This window comes from Nothobranchius furzeri, chromosome 11 (assembly GCF_043380555.1).
Source record: "Nothobranchius furzeri strain GRZ-AD chromosome 11, NfurGRZ-RIMD1, whole genome shotgun sequence".
In the NCBI taxonomy this organism is placed as follows: domain Eukaryota; kingdom Metazoa; phylum Chordata; class Actinopteri; order Cyprinodontiformes; family Nothobranchiidae; genus Nothobranchius; species Nothobranchius furzeri.
The window spans coordinates 51,228,330-51,246,994 of NC_091751.1; the positions used below are offsets into that span (position 1 = coordinate 51,228,330).

At 41.9% G+C, this 18,665-nt stretch overlaps 1 protein-coding gene across 2 annotated transcripts; it reads left to right on the top strand.

Annotated features, from left to right (window-relative positions):
- Positions 1 to 8,929: 8,929 nt before the first annotated feature.
- Positions 8,930 to 18,271, top strand: mylk4a (myosin light chain kinase family, member 4a). Of its 2 annotated transcripts, XM_015956796.3 has the most exons (15): positions 8,930 to 9,660; positions 11,479 to 11,616; positions 11,988 to 12,084; positions 12,230 to 12,602; positions 13,496 to 13,749; positions 14,630 to 14,735; positions 15,195 to 15,288; positions 15,619 to 15,728; positions 15,933 to 16,074; positions 16,978 to 17,048; positions 17,130 to 17,258; positions 17,338 to 17,490; positions 17,593 to 17,671; positions 17,857 to 17,911; positions 18,038 to 18,271. In XM_015956796.3, exons 1-14 carry the CDS (start codon positions 9,163 to 9,165, stop codon positions 17,908 to 17,910), a joined length of 2,298 nt encoding a protein of 765 aa, XP_015812282.3. In that variant the 5' UTR covers positions 8,930 to 9,162; the 3' UTR covers position 17,911; positions 18,038 to 18,271. The 2 variants fall into 2 exon arrangements, with proteins under 2 accessions (XP_015812282.3, XP_015812283.3); XM_015956797.3 differs by lacking the exon at positions 11,479 to 11,616.
- Positions 18,272 to 18,665: the final 394 nt, after the last annotated feature.

Genomic DNA, 18,665 nt, shown 5'->3' on the forward strand with positions numbered 1-18,665 from the left:
TTTAGAGAAAGTCTTCTTGGCAGGAAAATGAGTCCATAATTCAGGCTGTAATGCTTAACTGTTTACAAATCAACAAATTCAAGTCCAGTATGGGTTTTCTTTCATGTTTTTGTGCAAACTGCACTAAGTAATTTTTTTATTTTTGCCATTTTTAGTTATTTTTTTCAAAATTAACTTGACTTGATCTGGACTATCAACTGTTGAATTCAGATTCTGCAGATGAACAATGCCACCTATAATTTAAATAAATCTTTAGATAAAACAACTGAATTTGCACATACTTAACTTGTGTGACTAAAATATTGAAATTATTCAAATTATAATTCTGCTTCTAAATTATTTTTGGTGACGTTGTAGGTTGCCTAAGCAACCTGTGAACATATGACAGCATTTGGACAATCCCAAGAAATCTGTTCAAGTGCAGATACAAACTAAGTTCCCATGCCAGGGCACAAACATGAGATGAAAGAACGGAGGAGACAAGGAATTAAGTTTCACACTTCATCCCAGAAGTTTCCGAGAGAAAGTGTAGCCCGAGCTGTCTGCCAGAGGGCGAAGTGACAGTAGAGACACCAAAGGTGACTGGACTCTTACCAGACGGCACGTCCTTCTGCACTCCCCGGGACATTGTGTTCTCTGCCTGGGAGAGAGTGTTCCATTTTTAACAGCTGGCCTTATCTCAGTGCCAGACAAATGCCCCAAGATGAGTTAAGTAAGCCTCAATGTTTAGGCTATGAACAGGTAAAGAAACACACAACACACAACTTTTTCATAACTGCTCTCAATTGTTCTCTTAATTACAGGGCTTATGAGAGAAAAAATATATTTTAAGGTGTTTCTTGAAGGAAGTCGGTCAGTAGCACCCAATAGTGTATGAAATCAATCTAAAAAAGTTTTTAAAGAGCAAGTCACCCCCAAATCAACTTTTTTTGCTGATAAACTACATACATGAGTGTCTAATTGTGCTGTAGACACATGTAGTCAATATTTTGGCCCTTTCGTGCTTCTTAGTAAAAATGTAAATATTCAATTCAATTCAATTCAAGTTTTTTGTATAGTGCCTAATCAAGACAAGAGTTGTCTAAAGGCACTTCACAGAATAAACATTCCAATACAGGTCAGTTCATTAAACCATCCATCCATCCATCCATCCATCCATCCATCCATCCATCCATCCATCCATCCATCCATCCATCCACCCATCCATTCATTTTCATCCGCTTATCCGGAGTTGGGTCGCGGGGGCAGTAGCCTAAGTCGAGAGGCCCAGACTTGTCTCTCCCCAGACACTTGGGCCAGCTCCTCCGGGGGAATCCCAAGGCATTCCCAGGCCAGGTGAGAGACATAGTCCCTCCACCGTGACCTGGGTCTACCTTTAGGTCTCCTCCCGGTTGGACATGCCTGGAAAACTTCACCAGGGAGGCGTCCAGGAGGCATCGTGACCAGATGCCCGAGCCACCTCAACTGGCTCCTCTCGGTGTGGAGGAGCAGCTGGTCTACTCCGAGCCCCTCCCGAATGACCGAGCTTCTCACCCTATCTCCAAGGGAGAGCCCAGCCACTCTTTGGAGAAAACTTATTTTGGCCGCTTATATCCGCGATCTCGTTCTTTCGGTCACTACCCAAAGCTCATGACCATAGGTGAGGGTAGGAACGTAGATCGACCGGTAAATCGAGAGCTTCGCCTTCTGACTCAGCTCTCTCTTCACCATGACAGACCGGTACAACGCCCGCATCACTGCAGATGCAGCACCAATCCACCTATCGATCTCACGCTCCAGTTTTCCCTCACTTGTGAACAAGACCCCGAGATACTTAAACTCCTCCACTTGGGGCAGGACCTCATCCCTGACCCAGAGAAGGCATTCTACCCTTTTCCAAATCAAGACCATGGTCTCAGATTTAGAGGAGCTGATTCTCATCCCAGCTACTTCACACTCGGCTGCGAACCGCTCCAGCGAAAGCTGAAGATCACGTTCTGATGAAGCCAACAGGACCACATCATCTGCAAAAAGCAGAGACCTGATCCTCAGGCCACCAAAACAGATGCTCTCTACACCTTGGCTGAGCCTACAAATCCTGTCCATAAAGGTTATGAACAGAATCGGTGACAAAGGGCAGCCTTGGCGGAGTTCAACTCTCACTGGGAACGAGCCCGACTTACTTCCGGCAATGCGGCCCAAGCTCTGACACCAGTCATACAGGGACCTAACAGCCCGTATCATAGGGCCTGGTACCCCATACTCCCGGAGTACCCCCCCACAGGGCCCCCCCGAGGGACGCGGTCAAATGCCTCCTCCAAATCCACAAAACACATGTAGACTAGTTGGGCAAATTCCCACACACACCCCCAGGATCCCCCCGAAGGTATAGAACTGGTCCAGTGTTCCACTGCCAGGACAAAAACCACATTGCTCCTCCTGAATCTGAGGTTCAACAATCCGACAGACCCTCCTCTCCAGAACCCCTGAATAGACCTTACCAGGAAGGCTCAGGAGTGTGATCCCCCTGTAGGTGGAACACACCCTGCTGCCCCCCTTTTTAAATAAAGGAACCACCACCCCAGTCTGCCAGTCCAGTGGGACTGCCCCCGATTTCCATGCGATATTGCAGAGCCGCGTCAGCCAACACAGCCTCACAACATCCAGAGCCTTGAGGAACTCCGGGCGGATCTCATCCACCCTCTGAGCCTTGCAACAGAGGAGCTTTTTAACCACCTCAGTGACCTCAGCACCAGAGATTTGAGAGGCCAACCCAAAGTCCCCAGACTCTGCTTCTTCACTGGAAGACATGTCGGTGGGAATGAGGAGGTCTTCGAAGTATTCTGCCCACCGATCCACAACGTCCTGAGTAGAGGTCAGCAGCACACCGTCCCCACTATAGATAGTGTTAGTAGCGCACTGCTTTCCCCCCCGAGGCGCCGGATGGTGGACCAGAATCTCCTTGAAGCCATGCTGAAGTCTTGCTCCATGGTCTTATGAACTCCTCCCATGCCCGGGTTTTTGCCTTGGCGACCACCCGAGCTGCGTTCCGCTTGGACTGCCGGTACCCGTCAGCTGCCTCTGGAGTCCCACAGGCCAAAAAGACCTGATAGGACTCTTTCTTCAGCTTGGCAGCATCCCTAACCGCCGGTGTCCACCAGCGGGTTCGGGGGTTGCCACCACGACAGGCACCGACGATCCTGCGACCACAGCTCCGGTCTGCCGCCTCAACAATGGAGGCACGGAACAGGGTCCATTCAGACTCAATGTCCCCCGCCTCCCCCGGAACATTTTGGAAGTTCTGTCGGAGGTGGGAATTGAAGCTACTTCTGACAGGAGACTCTGCCAGACGTTCCCAGCAGACCCTCGCAATATGTTTGGGCCTGCCTGGGCTGACCGGCATCCTCCCCCACCATCTGAGCCAACTCACCACCAGGTAGTGGTCAGTTGGCAGCTCCGCCCCTCTCTTCACCCGAGTGTCCAAGACATGCGGCCGCTGGTCAGATGAAACAACAACAAAGTCGATCATCGAGCTGCGGCGTAAGGTATCCTGGTGCCAAGAGCACATATGGACACCTTTATGTTAATGTTTATGTATTTAGCAGAAGCTTTGTCCAAAGCAACTTACATGTGATAATCGGCATGCTGCCCTTGAGGCTAACAACAACAATAACAACAACAACTTGACATCAGTCACGGAGAGGAGGGAACAAGGAGTGGACAGTAGAGAGGGGGGACGGATGCAGGGAGGGTGCTAGTTAAGAAGATACTCTCTGAAGAGCAGGGTCTTCAGGAGTTTCTTGAAAATTTAAAAGCAAGCCCCTGTTCTGGTAGTGTTTGGAAGGTCATTCCACATTTGTGGAACGACGCATGAGGAGTCTGGAATCTGGATTGTCCTGAGCGTGGTGTAGGCACTGCTAGCCGACAATCCTGTGATGACCGGAGTGGCCGGGCCGAGACATAAGCCTTTGCAAGAGGATTCAGGTAGATGGGAGCCATACCATCTCGGACTTTGTAGGCTAGTGTTAGCAATTTGAATTTGATGCGTGCTGCTAGTGGTAGCCAGTGGAGCTCAATGAAGAGAGGGGTGACATGTGCTCTTTTTGGCTTTATGTCTGAACATGGTGTTCATTATGGACAATCCATGACTGGCGCAGAAGTCCAATAACAAAACACCACTCGAATTCAGATCAGGGGGGCTGTTCCTCCCAACCACACCTCTCCAGGTCTCACTGTCGTTGCCCACGTGAGCGTTAAAGTCCCCCAGCAGAACGAGGGAGTCACTGGAAGGAGTGCTTTTCAGCACCCCCCCAAGGTCTCCAAAAAGGGTGGATAGTGTAACAGAATGAAATTACTGTTTTCTACCTTATTAAATAACATGTAATTTAAATCATTACAATAGTCTGAACTGTAGTTTGGTGCATAAGCACAGACCACAGTCAGAACCCGTCCCCGCACGTGTAGGCGGAGGGAGGCTACCATCTCATTCACTGGGGTAAACCCCAACGTACAGGCACCAAGATGGGGGCAACTAGTATGCCCACCCCTGCTCGGCGCCTCTCAGTGGGAGCAACTCCAGAGTGGTAGAAAGTCCAACCCCTCTCAAGGAAACTGGTCCCAGAGCCAGAGCCATGCGTTGAGGTGAGTCTGACTATATCTAGTCGGAACCCTTCCCCACCAGAGAGGTGACATTCTATGTGCCAAGAGCCAGCTTCTGTAGCCGAGGATCAGACCGCCAAGGTCCCCGCCCTCGACTACAACCCATCACACGCTGTACCCGACCCCTTTGGCCACTCCCACGAGTGGTGAGCCCATGGGAAGGAGTTCATTAAACTAATCAGTAAAAAGTTTCCTATATAAGGATCCCAGCAAATTGCATCAAGTCATTGACTAGTGTCAGTGACTTTACAGCAATCCTCATACTAAGCAAGCATTTAGCAACAGTGGAGAGGAAAACTCCTTTTTAACAGGAAAAAAACTGTCAGTGTAGCGCCGTCGTCAGGTAAAAACTCAGTGCTGCATTTGAATTAAAATCTGCTATAGCTATTAGCTAAGAAGTACACTATGACATTAGCTGGTACATTATGATGTCACAATGCCATTTTGAGCCTGTGTGTGTGTGTGTGTGTGTGTGTGTGTGTGTATTTGTTAGTGGCTCCACCCTCTCGGTCTGCCAGGCAACAGCATTTGTTGCATTTTTTAGACAGGAAGTGGGAGTGGAGTAAGACACTGGTATGGGGTGACTTGCTCTTTAATGATCAAGCAACTAGTCTAAAAGGGAGATTTATCAAGTCATAGAGCATCCGAGATTCATCAATGTATGCGTCATGATCTGGAATGAGTGACTCTCAGGCCTGGGACACACCAGCCGCCGAAGCGCCGCGAAGTGCTGGGAGGCGAAATGCTCACAAAATTCGGCCACTGCTCGCTGCTCCTCAGTTCAGACCAGACACTTGCTTCTCCGCTCCAGTCGAGGCGTGCGTCGGCTCAGCTGTAGTTTTTCTATTAACCACTTGGTGTCCTCCATTTCCTATTTGCTTTTTCTCTGCTCTTTTCCTCTACACCCCCCTCCCCCTTGCTGTTTGTGTGTTTGTGAACCTATGGTGTGAACCAGTTGTTAATAGCTGGCCTACGACTTTCTGCTTCTCTGCCCTGTTTGCTCCGGTTGAAAGACACCCCAAACCACACCCCCTTCACGTGGTCTCACACACACACACACACACACACACACACACACACACACACACACACACACACACACACACACACACACACACACACACACACACACACACATTTGACTATCGCAGAATTGTATTTTGAAATGCTTTATTTTGTTCAATTTACCGGCCTGCCTCTTACGTCTAGGTTTGACTTCCTACCAGAATTGATGCGGTTCACCCGCGGCTCGCGAAAAAAATAGAGCAGACGGCGAAACGATCACTGCACGGCGCTCGGCACTTCGGCGGCCCATGTGGCCTATAGAATAGGATAACAAGGGCGCCGAATGAAGGCGGTCCCCGTTTCGCGGTGTTTTGCGGTGTTTCGCGGCGCTTTGCAGCGCTTCGGTGGCCGGTGTGTTCCCGGCGTTAAGCAGACACAGCCCACTCGGACTCAGAAACAAGTTTTTCTTAAAACAGTTTATTTTCTTCTGAAAAATATGAATTTGAAAAATGAACTCACATTTTTCACTTATAGGCTAACTAACCCAAATTATTGATGTAAAGTTATGACTGACTTAAACGGCATTCCATACATTAACAAATCTATTTATGGTAAATTGTTTTTAAGTAAATGTTTGTTAAGCAGTAAATTCTCTTGTCAAAAGTTTCTCAAATATTTTCAGCCAGTGATCATTTATTATATAATTTCACGCTGTATGTACTTACATCACCACTGTCTTGATAGAAAGATGAACCACAGTTACAGATTATATTTCTTAGTAGGCAAATGATGTTGCTCTCACATTAACAAAACAACATAGCATCACTCATCAGTGTACACGGCAAGGATTTCTCAGCTGCCACCTTTTGTGCTCACATACTTGCATTTGGCAGAGGCTGAGGCAGAATATTATCCAGCAGTCACGATGCTTGTACTTTATTTGGCTTTGGTTTCACCGTGTAGTGATAAAAACTCAACATTTGTTTAATGTCGTCAGTTCTAAAGAGCATCAAAACCTCAGATTTTATCAATGCCATGTTGCATTGAACATTTATTTGCTTAGTTTTAACACATACACCTTAAATACATTTTTTTAAATAAAATTTAAGTGAAGATCCTGTCATGTCAGTTTCAAACACATCGCCGTATTCCAAAGTTGAACATCCAGCCCCCTCAAATTGCCACAACGTGCTGCAAGTGACCTACATGGTCCGTCATCTGCTGGCGTCCAGAGACAGGTGTGAGCGTTCCTGAGTGATTGATGACTGGTTTCTCTTCCATCTGTTTCTGCCTTGTCACAGGTACTTGTCCTCTCTGCTGTAGCTGTCTTCCTTGAGAGAGAGAGAGAGAGAGAGAGAGAGAGAGAGAGAGAGAGAGAGAGAGAGAGAGAGAGAGAGAGAGAGAGAGAGAGAGACTGGTGGGTGAACAAGGCTTGGCTCTTGTCCACACAGGAAATAGATTAATGTGCATCTTGGCGAATTGAGTTGATACATTTGAGCTGACGGATAAACTCCTTCCCTTTCCTCCCGCTAACTCACTTCACTGGTTGTGACACCCCAGAGCCAAGACTCCGGAGTGAGTCACTGGTGTGAGGTGATTCTGGCTCAGGTCACCGTGACCCAGTTTACAGTCCTGTTGTGAGAAGCATCATGGTGATTTCAAGCACACTTGGAATGTTCTTCGGTTCTGTCACTCATCTGTTTTCTGCAAGTTAATTTTGGAAAAGACATTTCTGTTGCTTGGATCAATTATTGGCATCCTATTTAGATTTGTAAGGAAACTAGATTTAGGTCATGTTACACAAGCTCAGTTAAAATTGATCCCTCGCTTTCCGATGGGGGTTATCAGAGGATGTTTTTGTCAGTGAGCAAGCATCACATAAATCATCAGTGTCATCCATCTCTTCTTTCAGCATGAGAGCTAAATATCTTACTGTAGAGCCCCTCAAACAGCAGGCTGAGTCAGGAGAGACAGACATCTGTAAACCCACAAAGATTACCATTATGAGAAAAGAAAAAACAGCTTCATAGAGATTTAATCTAGGAAAAATTATAAAGAATTATTATTGTTTTCTTGCACTTTGAATAATTTCAGTTTGGAGAAACAGAGATAATGTCTGCGCAGATGGATGAATTCATGTCCAGTTTTTTAGGATTTCTGGTTTCTGAGATCAAGGCTGAATGGGAATCACTGACTTTTATGTTCTGGACGAGTTTTTTTTAATTTAAAATTCAGAACTTCAACATGAGAAACAAAGAAGGATGCATTATTATGATCAGAAGTGGTACAACTGGTGAGCACCACCACTCGTTTCTGTTGAAAATGAAAATCTATTTAAAATAATTTAATAAGTTAGTTTGAAAGAAAAAAAAGGGTATAAAGCACAATGGCATTTGCAAGAATCACTGGGGTGTTTTAAAAGAGTATTTTGCAACCTTTACAGGGTTAATGAAAGGTCACCCAGCCCCTATCGCCCCCTGTGGCCAGAGTATTCCACTTCAGACTGGCGGGCCGCTCTGTTTCCTGCATGTTTTAGATCATGAACACAGCTGATTTGGATAGTTTAGTGATAAACCATTCCTGTAGACACTAAGGAAGGCTGGGGAGACGTTTCGGCTGTTAGATTAAGGCGTTAAGGCTTTAAGGTGTTTAAAAGACAAACACAGAGTGAAGAGACAAGTTTTACTTTCAGTTCTACAAACAGACACTAGGGGGTGCTAAAAGCAAGCCAAAACTGCCTAGTCTCCCTTTAAGACATCATTAATCTACTTTAGTCTTGTTTAGTTGTGATTAGCCCATCAATCATTAATCTCATTGAAACTCATTTGTTTCTCCAAACTGAGGCTGTTTACAGAACAACTTACAACAGGTGGTTCATAACCGTTCTGCAGAAGCCTGGTTGAAATGTTTTACAAATTAAACTAGTTAAAACTAGATATTTCACCGTCAAATTCACATCAACAACCCTTCCCTATTTGGTGCTTACGTGTAGTTTTGTTCTGAACTGCAGAAGTGGGATGAATCCATAAGAATTTTCCTACTTGTCAGACACAAGGAGCACTGTGTATAGTGATCATTTTCACACCTAGCAGGCAAGTGATAGTGATGGGCTCAGCACTTAAAGGCTCTCAAATGTCTCATAACCCAACCGCAGCCAAGCCCCCACCCCAAACACTTGAACCCTGCTGACGCAAGTCAACCATTTACATTTAGGTGCACCGACACGCTCTATTCTTAATACCACATCTAGAGGAGAAGGGCAGAGGGTTGGCTTCATAACAGTCAGAGATCACATAAACATGTTAGTTTTAGATATTTTAAAATCAGATTATTTTGTTTGGATATTAGTAAGTTTGGAATATTTTTTGGGATTCAATTTTATTGAAATTTAGTGCCTTTACTTTAGACCTGGCAACATTCTTTGAAAACGCATTTTTGTCTCTTTCACGGATATTGTTTGTGCAATTTTTTCCTCAAGTCGGTGCCTTGACGTGACACATTTCAAAGTTGCTGGAAGCAATGAGTTCCCTGGTTATAAACGCATCGGGAGATTGTAAAAATGCAGGCTTTGACCTCATTCAAGACCGCATCGAGACCCTCAGCAGCAAGATGGACAAGCTCATCCACATTCAGGAAAAGGTCCTCAGCCGACTGGATGGAATGTCTCAGGAAATTGATGATATCGAACAAGATATGGAGCATTTGATGGTCGATAAAGAGGAGATCCATCTCCCACCAAAGATGATGAATCAGACCCAGGTAGTAGGCCGTGAGGTGAGGGAGATCTGCCATGAGATGAGCACCATAATGTCGGTGGTGAACCGGAGGTCGGAACAGCAGGCTCAGAAGCTGGAGGGAATGGAGAAACTGGTCCTCAGCATGCAGCAGGTGATCAGCTTCATTGGGGAGACCGTGAAGAGCTCAAAAGTAATCGAAAGGATGTTCAAAGGCCCAGCAGCTCGGAAGGCCAAATCTAAAGACAATAAAGGAAAACAAACAATCAAGAAGCTTGAAAAGGTGAGGCAATAGGAGTCTGTCTGCTTCAAGTGTAAAATGTTTGTAAATGTTCTGGTGGAGCCTTGGATTAATCAGCATTGCACATGGAGGATGGCGACTTTTCAATGTTGACTTTGACATCTTAGGAAGATCTCGTTTGGCTTGGCAGAACATGTGAAAATGATCACAGCACCAAAGCGGACCGAAGCTTTCGGTGCTCATGAATGCAACTTGGCTTATTTGTTTGTGTGGTGTGGAGTACTGGTGTAGCACCATGGTGGACTTTGACATGTTTGGACTTGACAACAACGTTCTGAGAGGAAATTAATTGAGAAAACAAATTTTAAAAGTGCTGCTACTGCACTGTAAATATGGCATTCGTGTAAAGTCTCCATTTAACTCACGCTTATTGCTGTTGGCTCTTTCATCGCGCTGGATCCAACATGGCCTCCTTGGCATGAGGCTTTGGGCGGTACTGCTGGCGTTTCACCACGGGGCCAATATGAGGTCTGGGGTGAAATACGAGTGGGCTGATTTGCTTTTTTCATTGACAGTGTCTCCAAAGTATGTAGGGTTTTATGTCCCCTATATCTAACTATGTGTCAACGATTTATGATGAGTCAAAATTCCCTCCATTTCTCATTTGCTCTCTGTTTCTCACTCACTCACATTTTCACAGGGCATTGTAGCGCTACTACTCTTACCCCGTCCTCGTGTCTCAGTTAATACGATAGGTGTTAGGACAGTAGAAGCAAATAGACAGAAGTTTATGTGATCCTTTCTAATGAACCAGAATGCATTCAACGCTTCAGATTCAGGATTATTTACATGTTTGTCTCAAACTGATTACACCCAATCAATAAAATCTACATATATACAGCTCTAAATGTGGCAATGAAATTACCCCCAACTCTAATTTGAGCTTTTTGTTATCCAATCATTAGGCAGAGTGAGATGACTCTATAAAAAGGTCACTATGTGCTCCCTGGCACAGACGTGTTCACACTCCTATCACTTGCACGGCTGCAGACTGTTTGCCTTTCTTTCGTGTATGACCTAAAAGTCAAGTAGAAACCCATCAGGGAGGTTGTGACAACATTATTTTGCATACTGAAAATTTGAAGTCAGTTATAAATTGAAACAAATATTTACATTTGAAATAAATTCTCACATTTCATCATAGCTTCCTGATTATTGATCCATCTGTCTGAATGCTGCACGGCTCATGTTTCATCAGGTTTTTTGCTGTCGTCAGTGAGCTGGTCAGGTGGTTGCCTCATCATCCACCTCCATAGGTGTGAAATTTTCAGCATGTAATTCTCATGCACTCCTCATGCAATCTACCAATCAGGACTCTGAGCCACCCCGCCGTCTCTGGGTAAACACTGTTTATCTCACAACAACATTCAATAACAAGCCCGCACCATCTCAGGTTCAGGGCAGGTTTTTCCATCTTAACTTGATCAGACACCGTTTGGCGAGGGAAATCTGAACAACAACCTTCTGCCTCTTGTAATATTTTCCACACAGGGTCAGCAGTGCATGCCGCTGTTGAGCGCGACAAGTGATAAGCTATAAATTCACTGTCCTGCCGTCTATTCATCAGCCATGAATAAGCAATGGCACGCCATGACATAAGGCAACATCTGCACAATGACGTGCATTTAATGTGTCCGTTTAAGCGGTTTTGTCCTTTGCAGGAGATTTTTCTGTAGCTTATTGTTGGTTTGTGCATTGTTTCATCATGATTATCTGACACACAAGTTTCTTTACATTTCTGCACACAACATACACCTCCCATTAAACCTTCTGAGTTGATCTATCTCATCTTTTTGTTAGAAATCTACCTCTAGCAAAGCCAGTAAAGGAAAACAGGAGATTATTCCTGCATGTGAGCCCAGTCCTCTGCAGCCATCTCACAAGACAAAGCTCCAAGGACCAAAGCATTTCTTCGCATCGCATAAATGTGGAAACTCTGTAGGTTTATTGTGACAATAGACTGTTTACTAGAACTTTTCTTTTTATTTATGCTGTCTGACTGAATGTGCTTTTGCGTTTCTGTGCACTGGCTGCTGCTTTGTTCTGCCTGTTATGAGCCAAAACACTAGCCACATATTGTGAACATTATGGCTTTGACACTAACAAAAAACATGAAAAGCTGAGAATTTGTTTTATATTGCTTCACCAGAGCTACTCTGGATAGAAAAATAAAAAAAGAGAAAAACAAAGATGCAGGGAAATAGCTGAATTGTTGTTTCAGACAGAAATAAACAACATTTTAGAGGGTAGAATTTGTTTGAAAATGTTTCGGCTAACTGATTTCACCATTTCTGTTGTGTGTTTTACAGCTGAAAGATCACAAAGGCAAAGACGTGACTGATAAGTGTGGTGTAAGCCAGAAGAACATGAAAACCCAAAAGAAAACGAAGCCTCCAGATGCAGCAGGTCATTAGACCAACTCAACTTATTCACTTTTATTTTGCATTTAAAATCCAGTTCTTAGTTTTATTTTATTTTTTCCAGGAGAACTTTAAATATCTTATAAATTATTGCAAAAGCTCTTTTTATTTACTGTGTGCACTTCCTGCAGATATTTCCCTGAAGAAGCAAGTTTTGCTTCTTGAAGAGCTGCAGAAACTAAACAGAGAGAACACAGAAAAATCTGGTCCTCAGCTCATCCCTGTGGTTCTCGAGGCCGGAGTCCCCCCTAAAGCTCCACAACCCGAGGAACCTGTGTCTAATCTTCCAGATTTTTTGAGCGAAGATACCAAAATTACCGAGGCTGAGAAACCTGGAGAGGAGCAGTTTGGAGACGAGGAAGCTGCAGAGAAAGCTAAAGAAGCGGAGCCTGATGTGGAGGGTGCAGTGCTGACAAAAGAAGTCCCAGAGGAAACACAGACAGAGATTGTTTTTGCAGCTGAAGAAGCAGAAGATGAAGATAAAAAAGAAGTGATTACTACCAGGTAATATAATGTTTCATTCTAATCATGTTTATTTTCCTTGGCTAATAATTCTTTTACATCACTGAAGTAATTTCAGGTTTTGTGGATTTATATTAAAGAGCAGCTTTGGTTTTTGTTTAAATCTCACAGCCAAATGAAACATTGTAGGACTTAGATGATAAAAAGTTTCACAAAAAGCAACAATTATTGATTGAATTAATCACTAAATTAAGAAGTTTTGTGATGCGCTAAATGATTAAATTGCACATGCAGGCTTTAGATTCTTCTTTACTGATATTCCGAATTTAAAATTTGATTAAACTTTAGCAATTATAGACACTGTTTTTAATGACAAAATCCAGAGCAGTGTTCTTAGTTAAGGTGAGCTTTATTGTTGCTAATACATGTTTCTTATCTTTTCTGCGTTTATTCAGTTTTGCAAAAGGAAAAGATCATAGCAACAACTAAAAATTACAGAATTTTTTTAAAGGGACCTGGCACAAGATAATGTTCATGAATAGGTAAAAAAATGGCTCTTTAGGGGGCCTAATTAGTAAATTAAGTATGCACATATTTAATTGTTAATAATGCAAATGTTATGAACATTTAGAGTGGAGGAATTTTTTACTGTTTATTTTGGAAATTACATTACCAGCGTAAATCGGATTGCTTAGAAAAGTAATAGCACACCTCCCACGGCTGAGCCGCTCGTTTTGATGTATAATTTGTGGGGGTGCACGCTGCTGTTTGAGCCGCATTAATGTCGTTGGAAGAATTATAAAGAGAACAACTCCTCCAGTGCATAACAATAAGGGCCCTGCTTGCACAGCAGCAGGTCCTTTAATAAATAATACCAACATTAATAATTAGATTACAGGGACATATTTCATTAATTAAATTACTTCCATTTGCAGTGAAGAGCAGAAAAATGCTATAGCATGTGTGGAAACACAGCAAGAGGCAACGGAGGAAGAGGAGCAGAAGAAAGACATCAATGAGGAAGATGAACAGAGACCACATTGTGCAGACTGGGCCGTCTTCAAGGCGGATGGAATTGAAATTCAGATGAATCTGAGAGAAAAAGTGGAGATTGAACGACAGGAATACAGCGATGATCTAAAAAAGGAAGAAGATGAAGTTGATGATGATGCTGAACGGTTCTTTATTGGTAAGTCAGAATATAAAACGACCCACTGAATTTCTAAATGTTGTGATTCTGTTTTGTTTTTATGTGAGAAGTGAAAGTTTTAAATGTTAAAATGTTAACTATAATTTATTTTACTGTTTGCATAAACCGAACAAACAAGTGCAGCAACATTGTAAGCAGCAACAAATAACAGCTGGAAACTCAAATTTTAACAGAAACTATGCAATTGATAAAGTAACCTTCCATAATAAGTAAAACTATGTGATTATGGAAGTTTTTCAGCATAAAAATAATGCAAATAAGAAAACAAATATAATATCACAGAAGAACTCATAATTTAGACTAACAAGGCAAAACTAAACTGAACTAAACAATGAAGAATTATTAGAAATGTATCATAATTATATCATAATCATAATAGCTAAAAAAGACAAAAATTTTTGCTTGTTTGAGTCTTTATTGTGCAAATAATGTTTTTTTTTCATGCAGTGATTCTGAATTACTTATATATTCTTTGTACTCGTGTATTTTTTTATTTATTTATACTCATTATTTTTTTCCGCTTTTTCCCAAACTAGTTTATTTGCATAAATATCCAAATATCGGAAGTATAAAACCTAATACTTATCTTTGTTTTCAATAATCAATCAGAATGATTGGAAGTGCTGTGAAACCCAGTGGTTCCTCTTGAACTTGAGACTTGATTTTAGGCTGACTGCTTGGATGACCTTTGACCTTTGTACATGAGCTTCCTGAACAACCAGCTGCCCGTCTCCTCTTAACACATATTTGATACAGCATGTTAGTACAGTACATAACATCCCAGCCTGACCCCTCACAGCAGCTGATTATTAGTGAAACTTTCATGTTGACACATTCTTGTCCCTCCATCCTCCTTCAGACACAACTCCTCCTCCAGCAGCCCCTTTTAATCACCGCATCGTGTCGGCCAAGCCCAACCAGATCAGGAACTTTTACACCATTAATTGGCAGGAGGTTCTTGGCGGGTGAGTACTCTACTATTCTCAAGCAAACAAACATACAAAAAAAGTAGATTTCTCATATCAGAAACAATTAAATCATGTTTTTAATTCTCGATTAAAGTTTTGATTGGTTAACCCTCCTCTCCCTTTTCTTTTCGTCTGCTCAATGGTTCATAACTACAGAGTCACAGCAGTTATTTTTATCTCAGGACGGGCTGGTATGTGAAATCGTATCCTCGGTGCCAGCTGGTAGCTTATCGCTAACTGTTAATCTGAGTCTTCAAAGAACAGGCACAGGCCAGCTCAGATTTACTGAAATAACAGATTATTTACAACATTTTCCAGAAGTACCTCTCTCTGTAACAAGATCAGTGATTTTCTGTGAAGCAGCTAAACTGGAGCCATCTTATTTTGTCATCTTTCGGATGCACGACCTTGTGCATTCGTGCAAAATCAAATTCCTGTCTCCTCCTTTTCCTCCAGGGGGCGTTTTGGCCAGGTGCACAAATGTGTGGAAAACTCTTCAGGTCTAACTTTAGCAGCGAAGATCATCAAAGCCAGGAATCAGAAAGAAAAGGTAAAAATAATGAGATTTTTTTGTCACGTGAGACTTTTTTGCAAACAACCATGAGAATTAAGTCACACATGATATAAAAAGCAAAGGCCCAGCTGTGGATTTTAGTACTTACTAGAACCCAGCAAGGCTGCTCCTGGAACAGATCTAAAGGGAATACTTTTGACCAAGGTGACAAATTACTGACTTAGAAGAGAAGATGACCAGAACAGCTGACACCTCTCATTTTGTCTGTGCATATGTGTGTGTCTGTACGCTTGCCGGCTTTTTTATCTGTGTGTCCTGCGTTTCTGTGTTTTTGTCGGCCTCCACATCTCTCATTGTTTTTGGTAGGACATGGTGAAGAATGAGATCCAGGTGATGAATAATCTGGACCATGCCAACCTGATCCAACTCTATGCAGCCTATGAGTCAAGAAATGACATCATCCTTGTACTTGAATAGTATGATCTACCTTTTAAGATTTTTAGCACATGCATTTATTTTTGAGCTTTTTATTTTGTAGACTAAACCAAGAATAATCAGTTCAGTAAAACTTTCTGAAATCAATGTTAATTAATGATGATAACTTAATCTTTATTTGATATGCACTTATGGACAAATAATGGACAGAAATTAGTGTCTTCTATATTTTTTTGTCTGTTTAGTGTTGGTGGAGGGGAGCTGTTTGACAGGATTATTGATGAAAACTACAAGTTGATGGAGCTGGATGCTGTGGTGTTTATCAAGCAGATCTGCGAGGGCCTTCAGTACATGCACAAGATGTCGGTGCTGCACCTGGACTTAAAGGTAACTAAGGTTTGGACTTCTGGTCAGAATGTTCCTGTAGAAGCTGGAAAACCCTTTTAACTTCCCTGCATCCTCAAAAGGGGGCAATGGCTTCTTGTTTTAGGTAGACTGATCCTAATTTCAAGGTTTTATTTGTAGTTAATTAACATTTTCAACATTTTTATTTCTACTTTTGAACTACTAAACAATAAAAAAACAATGCTTGTTTCATCTATGAGGTCAAAATACTGCAAAATAACTTGAGAAAATAAAACACTGACTAACAAAAGATATTGTAGGTAAAAAAGAAGGATATCATAAGGATTGGTAAATAAATAATTTTATTTAAACAGAAACGCAACACAGGGGAGCACTCAGGGTTGGACTTTGGAAGAAATATTGCAAGAAACATCACAACAAAAGTCCCACAAATATACATTTCAATGGTTTAATGATAATATAATAGTCTTTAGAGACCCTAAGCCTTCTACAATATGTCAGTCCAGATTTATTTCATTTGCCAAAACATACGCATAATAAGACACATGAAAGAAAAAGCAGATGATTGTGTTTCCTTCCGGATAAATCACTGTCCTTCTGGTTTAATGTTGTAAATAAAGTGAAGCAAAGACAGATGTTTCCGGCTGAACAACATTTAGAAACATATGAAGACCTTATCAGTTAAACATGGTGGAGGTTTGATCATGGTGTGGGGCTAATTTCTCAGTTCAGGTATGAAATTAGGCAATCAAAGTATTAGCAAAGCTGCTTAGAGTTAAATGTGTTGTAAGTAGGTTAGATCTAAGAGAAGAGAGAAAATGAAACACTTTTCAAGACAAAAATATAAAATAAAATAAAAATAGATTTTTACTTTTGCTTCAGTTTAACCTCAATTTTCTTGTTTTACTGTTCCTGATTTTTCAGCCAGAAAATATTCTGTGTGTGAACAGAATCACCAACAGGATTAAGATAATTGACTTTGGTCTCGCCCGGATGTGAGTGCTCACTCGCATTTTGTTAAATTATCAATTTAATTGAATGCTCCTTAATTGCACCAATATCTCTTTTCTTATCAGATACAAACCAAGAGAGAAACTAAAGGTGAATTTTGGAACTCCGGAGTTCCTCGCTCCAGAGATCGTCAATTATGACTTCGTGTCATTTAACACAGACATGTGGAGTCTCGGCGTCATCACCTACATGCTGTACGTAAACACACACACGCACACGCATGCAGAATTGTGCACAAATTGTTGCTAATGATTTTTAACTTTCTGATTTTAGCCTGAGCGGCCTGTGTCCTTTCCTCGGTGACGACGACAACGAGACTCTGAACAACATTTTGGCCTGTCAGTGGAACTTTGAAGAGCAAGAGTTTATAGATACATCGGAAGAAGCCAAAGATTTTATACGCAGACTCCTCGTTGTAAATAGAAGGTGGCTGGATTTGGTGTTTGTGTGTGAGATCTGAGCTGTTGCTAAAAACCCAGCGAAGATATAAAATGTGAAACGTGTTTTTCTGATTCCATTTGTCATTAGTTGGAGGATGGGGGCGTGCGAGGCGATGAGGCATCCTTGGCTTTCAGACCCTGTTCTTCATCATCGTCTTCACACGAAGGTGAAATATCACTGTCATTTCTATATAACAGAATAACAACTGTAAAAATAAAGATCTCATTTAACTTTACACACATTTCTAATTGCATACTTCAGGATATTAATTCTCCTATTATTAAAATGCACTTTCTGTTTTCCACTGACTGTTTCTTAAACATTTGTTGCTTTTTTCACCACATTTCACAGAAAACTATGTGCAGATCACGCCGATCATCGTGCGTGCCTCCCTCTGATAGTTAAGGTCAGTCTGAGAAGTTTAACACAAGATAAAAGCAGCAGAAAACAAAATCCTCCACTAGAGGGAAGCATGGCTCATATCTTGTGCAGAGAATGATGTAACACAGATACTTTTGCCTTGTCTTTTTAGACTCTGACATGTATGAAAAGACACCAGCTGTGGCTACTTGGACCAAACCCTCTGTTTATGTAAAATCTTTGTAATTCTAGTTCATGCACCTGAGACTCGTCTGGTTTCCCTGCAAACTTTCTCCAGGAGCGTTACTGCATACTGCGACTATAATAGTACAAAAAGACATTTTAATTTTTTTTACTTAATAGCAAACTAGTAGCTTTTAAAAATGTAATGAAACTTTTGCCAACATTAAAGAAATGATTCAGTCATGAATTTACTTTAAACACCTCAGATGAACTTCTGAACTTATCGCAGTGATCTGCTGTAAAGTTTTATTTCCAAAGTCTATGGTGAATTTAAAAAGTGATGCTAAACGTATCAAACAAAGCCTTAGTAAAATAATTTTAAAATACTTGAATATGAATGAGCCAAATTCTTTATTTTACATTTGCTATTCACTTAAACCCCCCCCCCCCCCCCCGTTATCTCTAACTCGTCTTGTTTTTATTCCCTGTGCATAGATATATGCTTACAAATTGTTATCTACTGTTACTATAAAAGTCATAGGAAGATTTATATTCACATATCATTGACAAAGTAACCTTCTGTGTAAAATGTCTCCTTTTTCATGAATAAATATTCC

Bases quoted from the DNA above. Each gene is read 5' to 3' on its own strand.
- mylk4a (XM_015956796.3), top strand. From the start codon at position 9,163: ATGAGTTCCCTGGTTATAAACGCATCGGGAGATTGTAAAAATGCAGGC. The intron at 16,075-16,977 runs GTAACTAAGGTT...CTGATTTTTCAG, and splicing joins TGCTGCACCTGGACTTAAAG to CCAGAAAATATTCTGTGTGT. The intron at 17,491-17,592 runs GTGGCTGGATTT...ATTTGTCATTAG, and splicing joins CTCCTCGTTGTAAATAGAAG to TTGGAGGATGGGGGCGTGCG.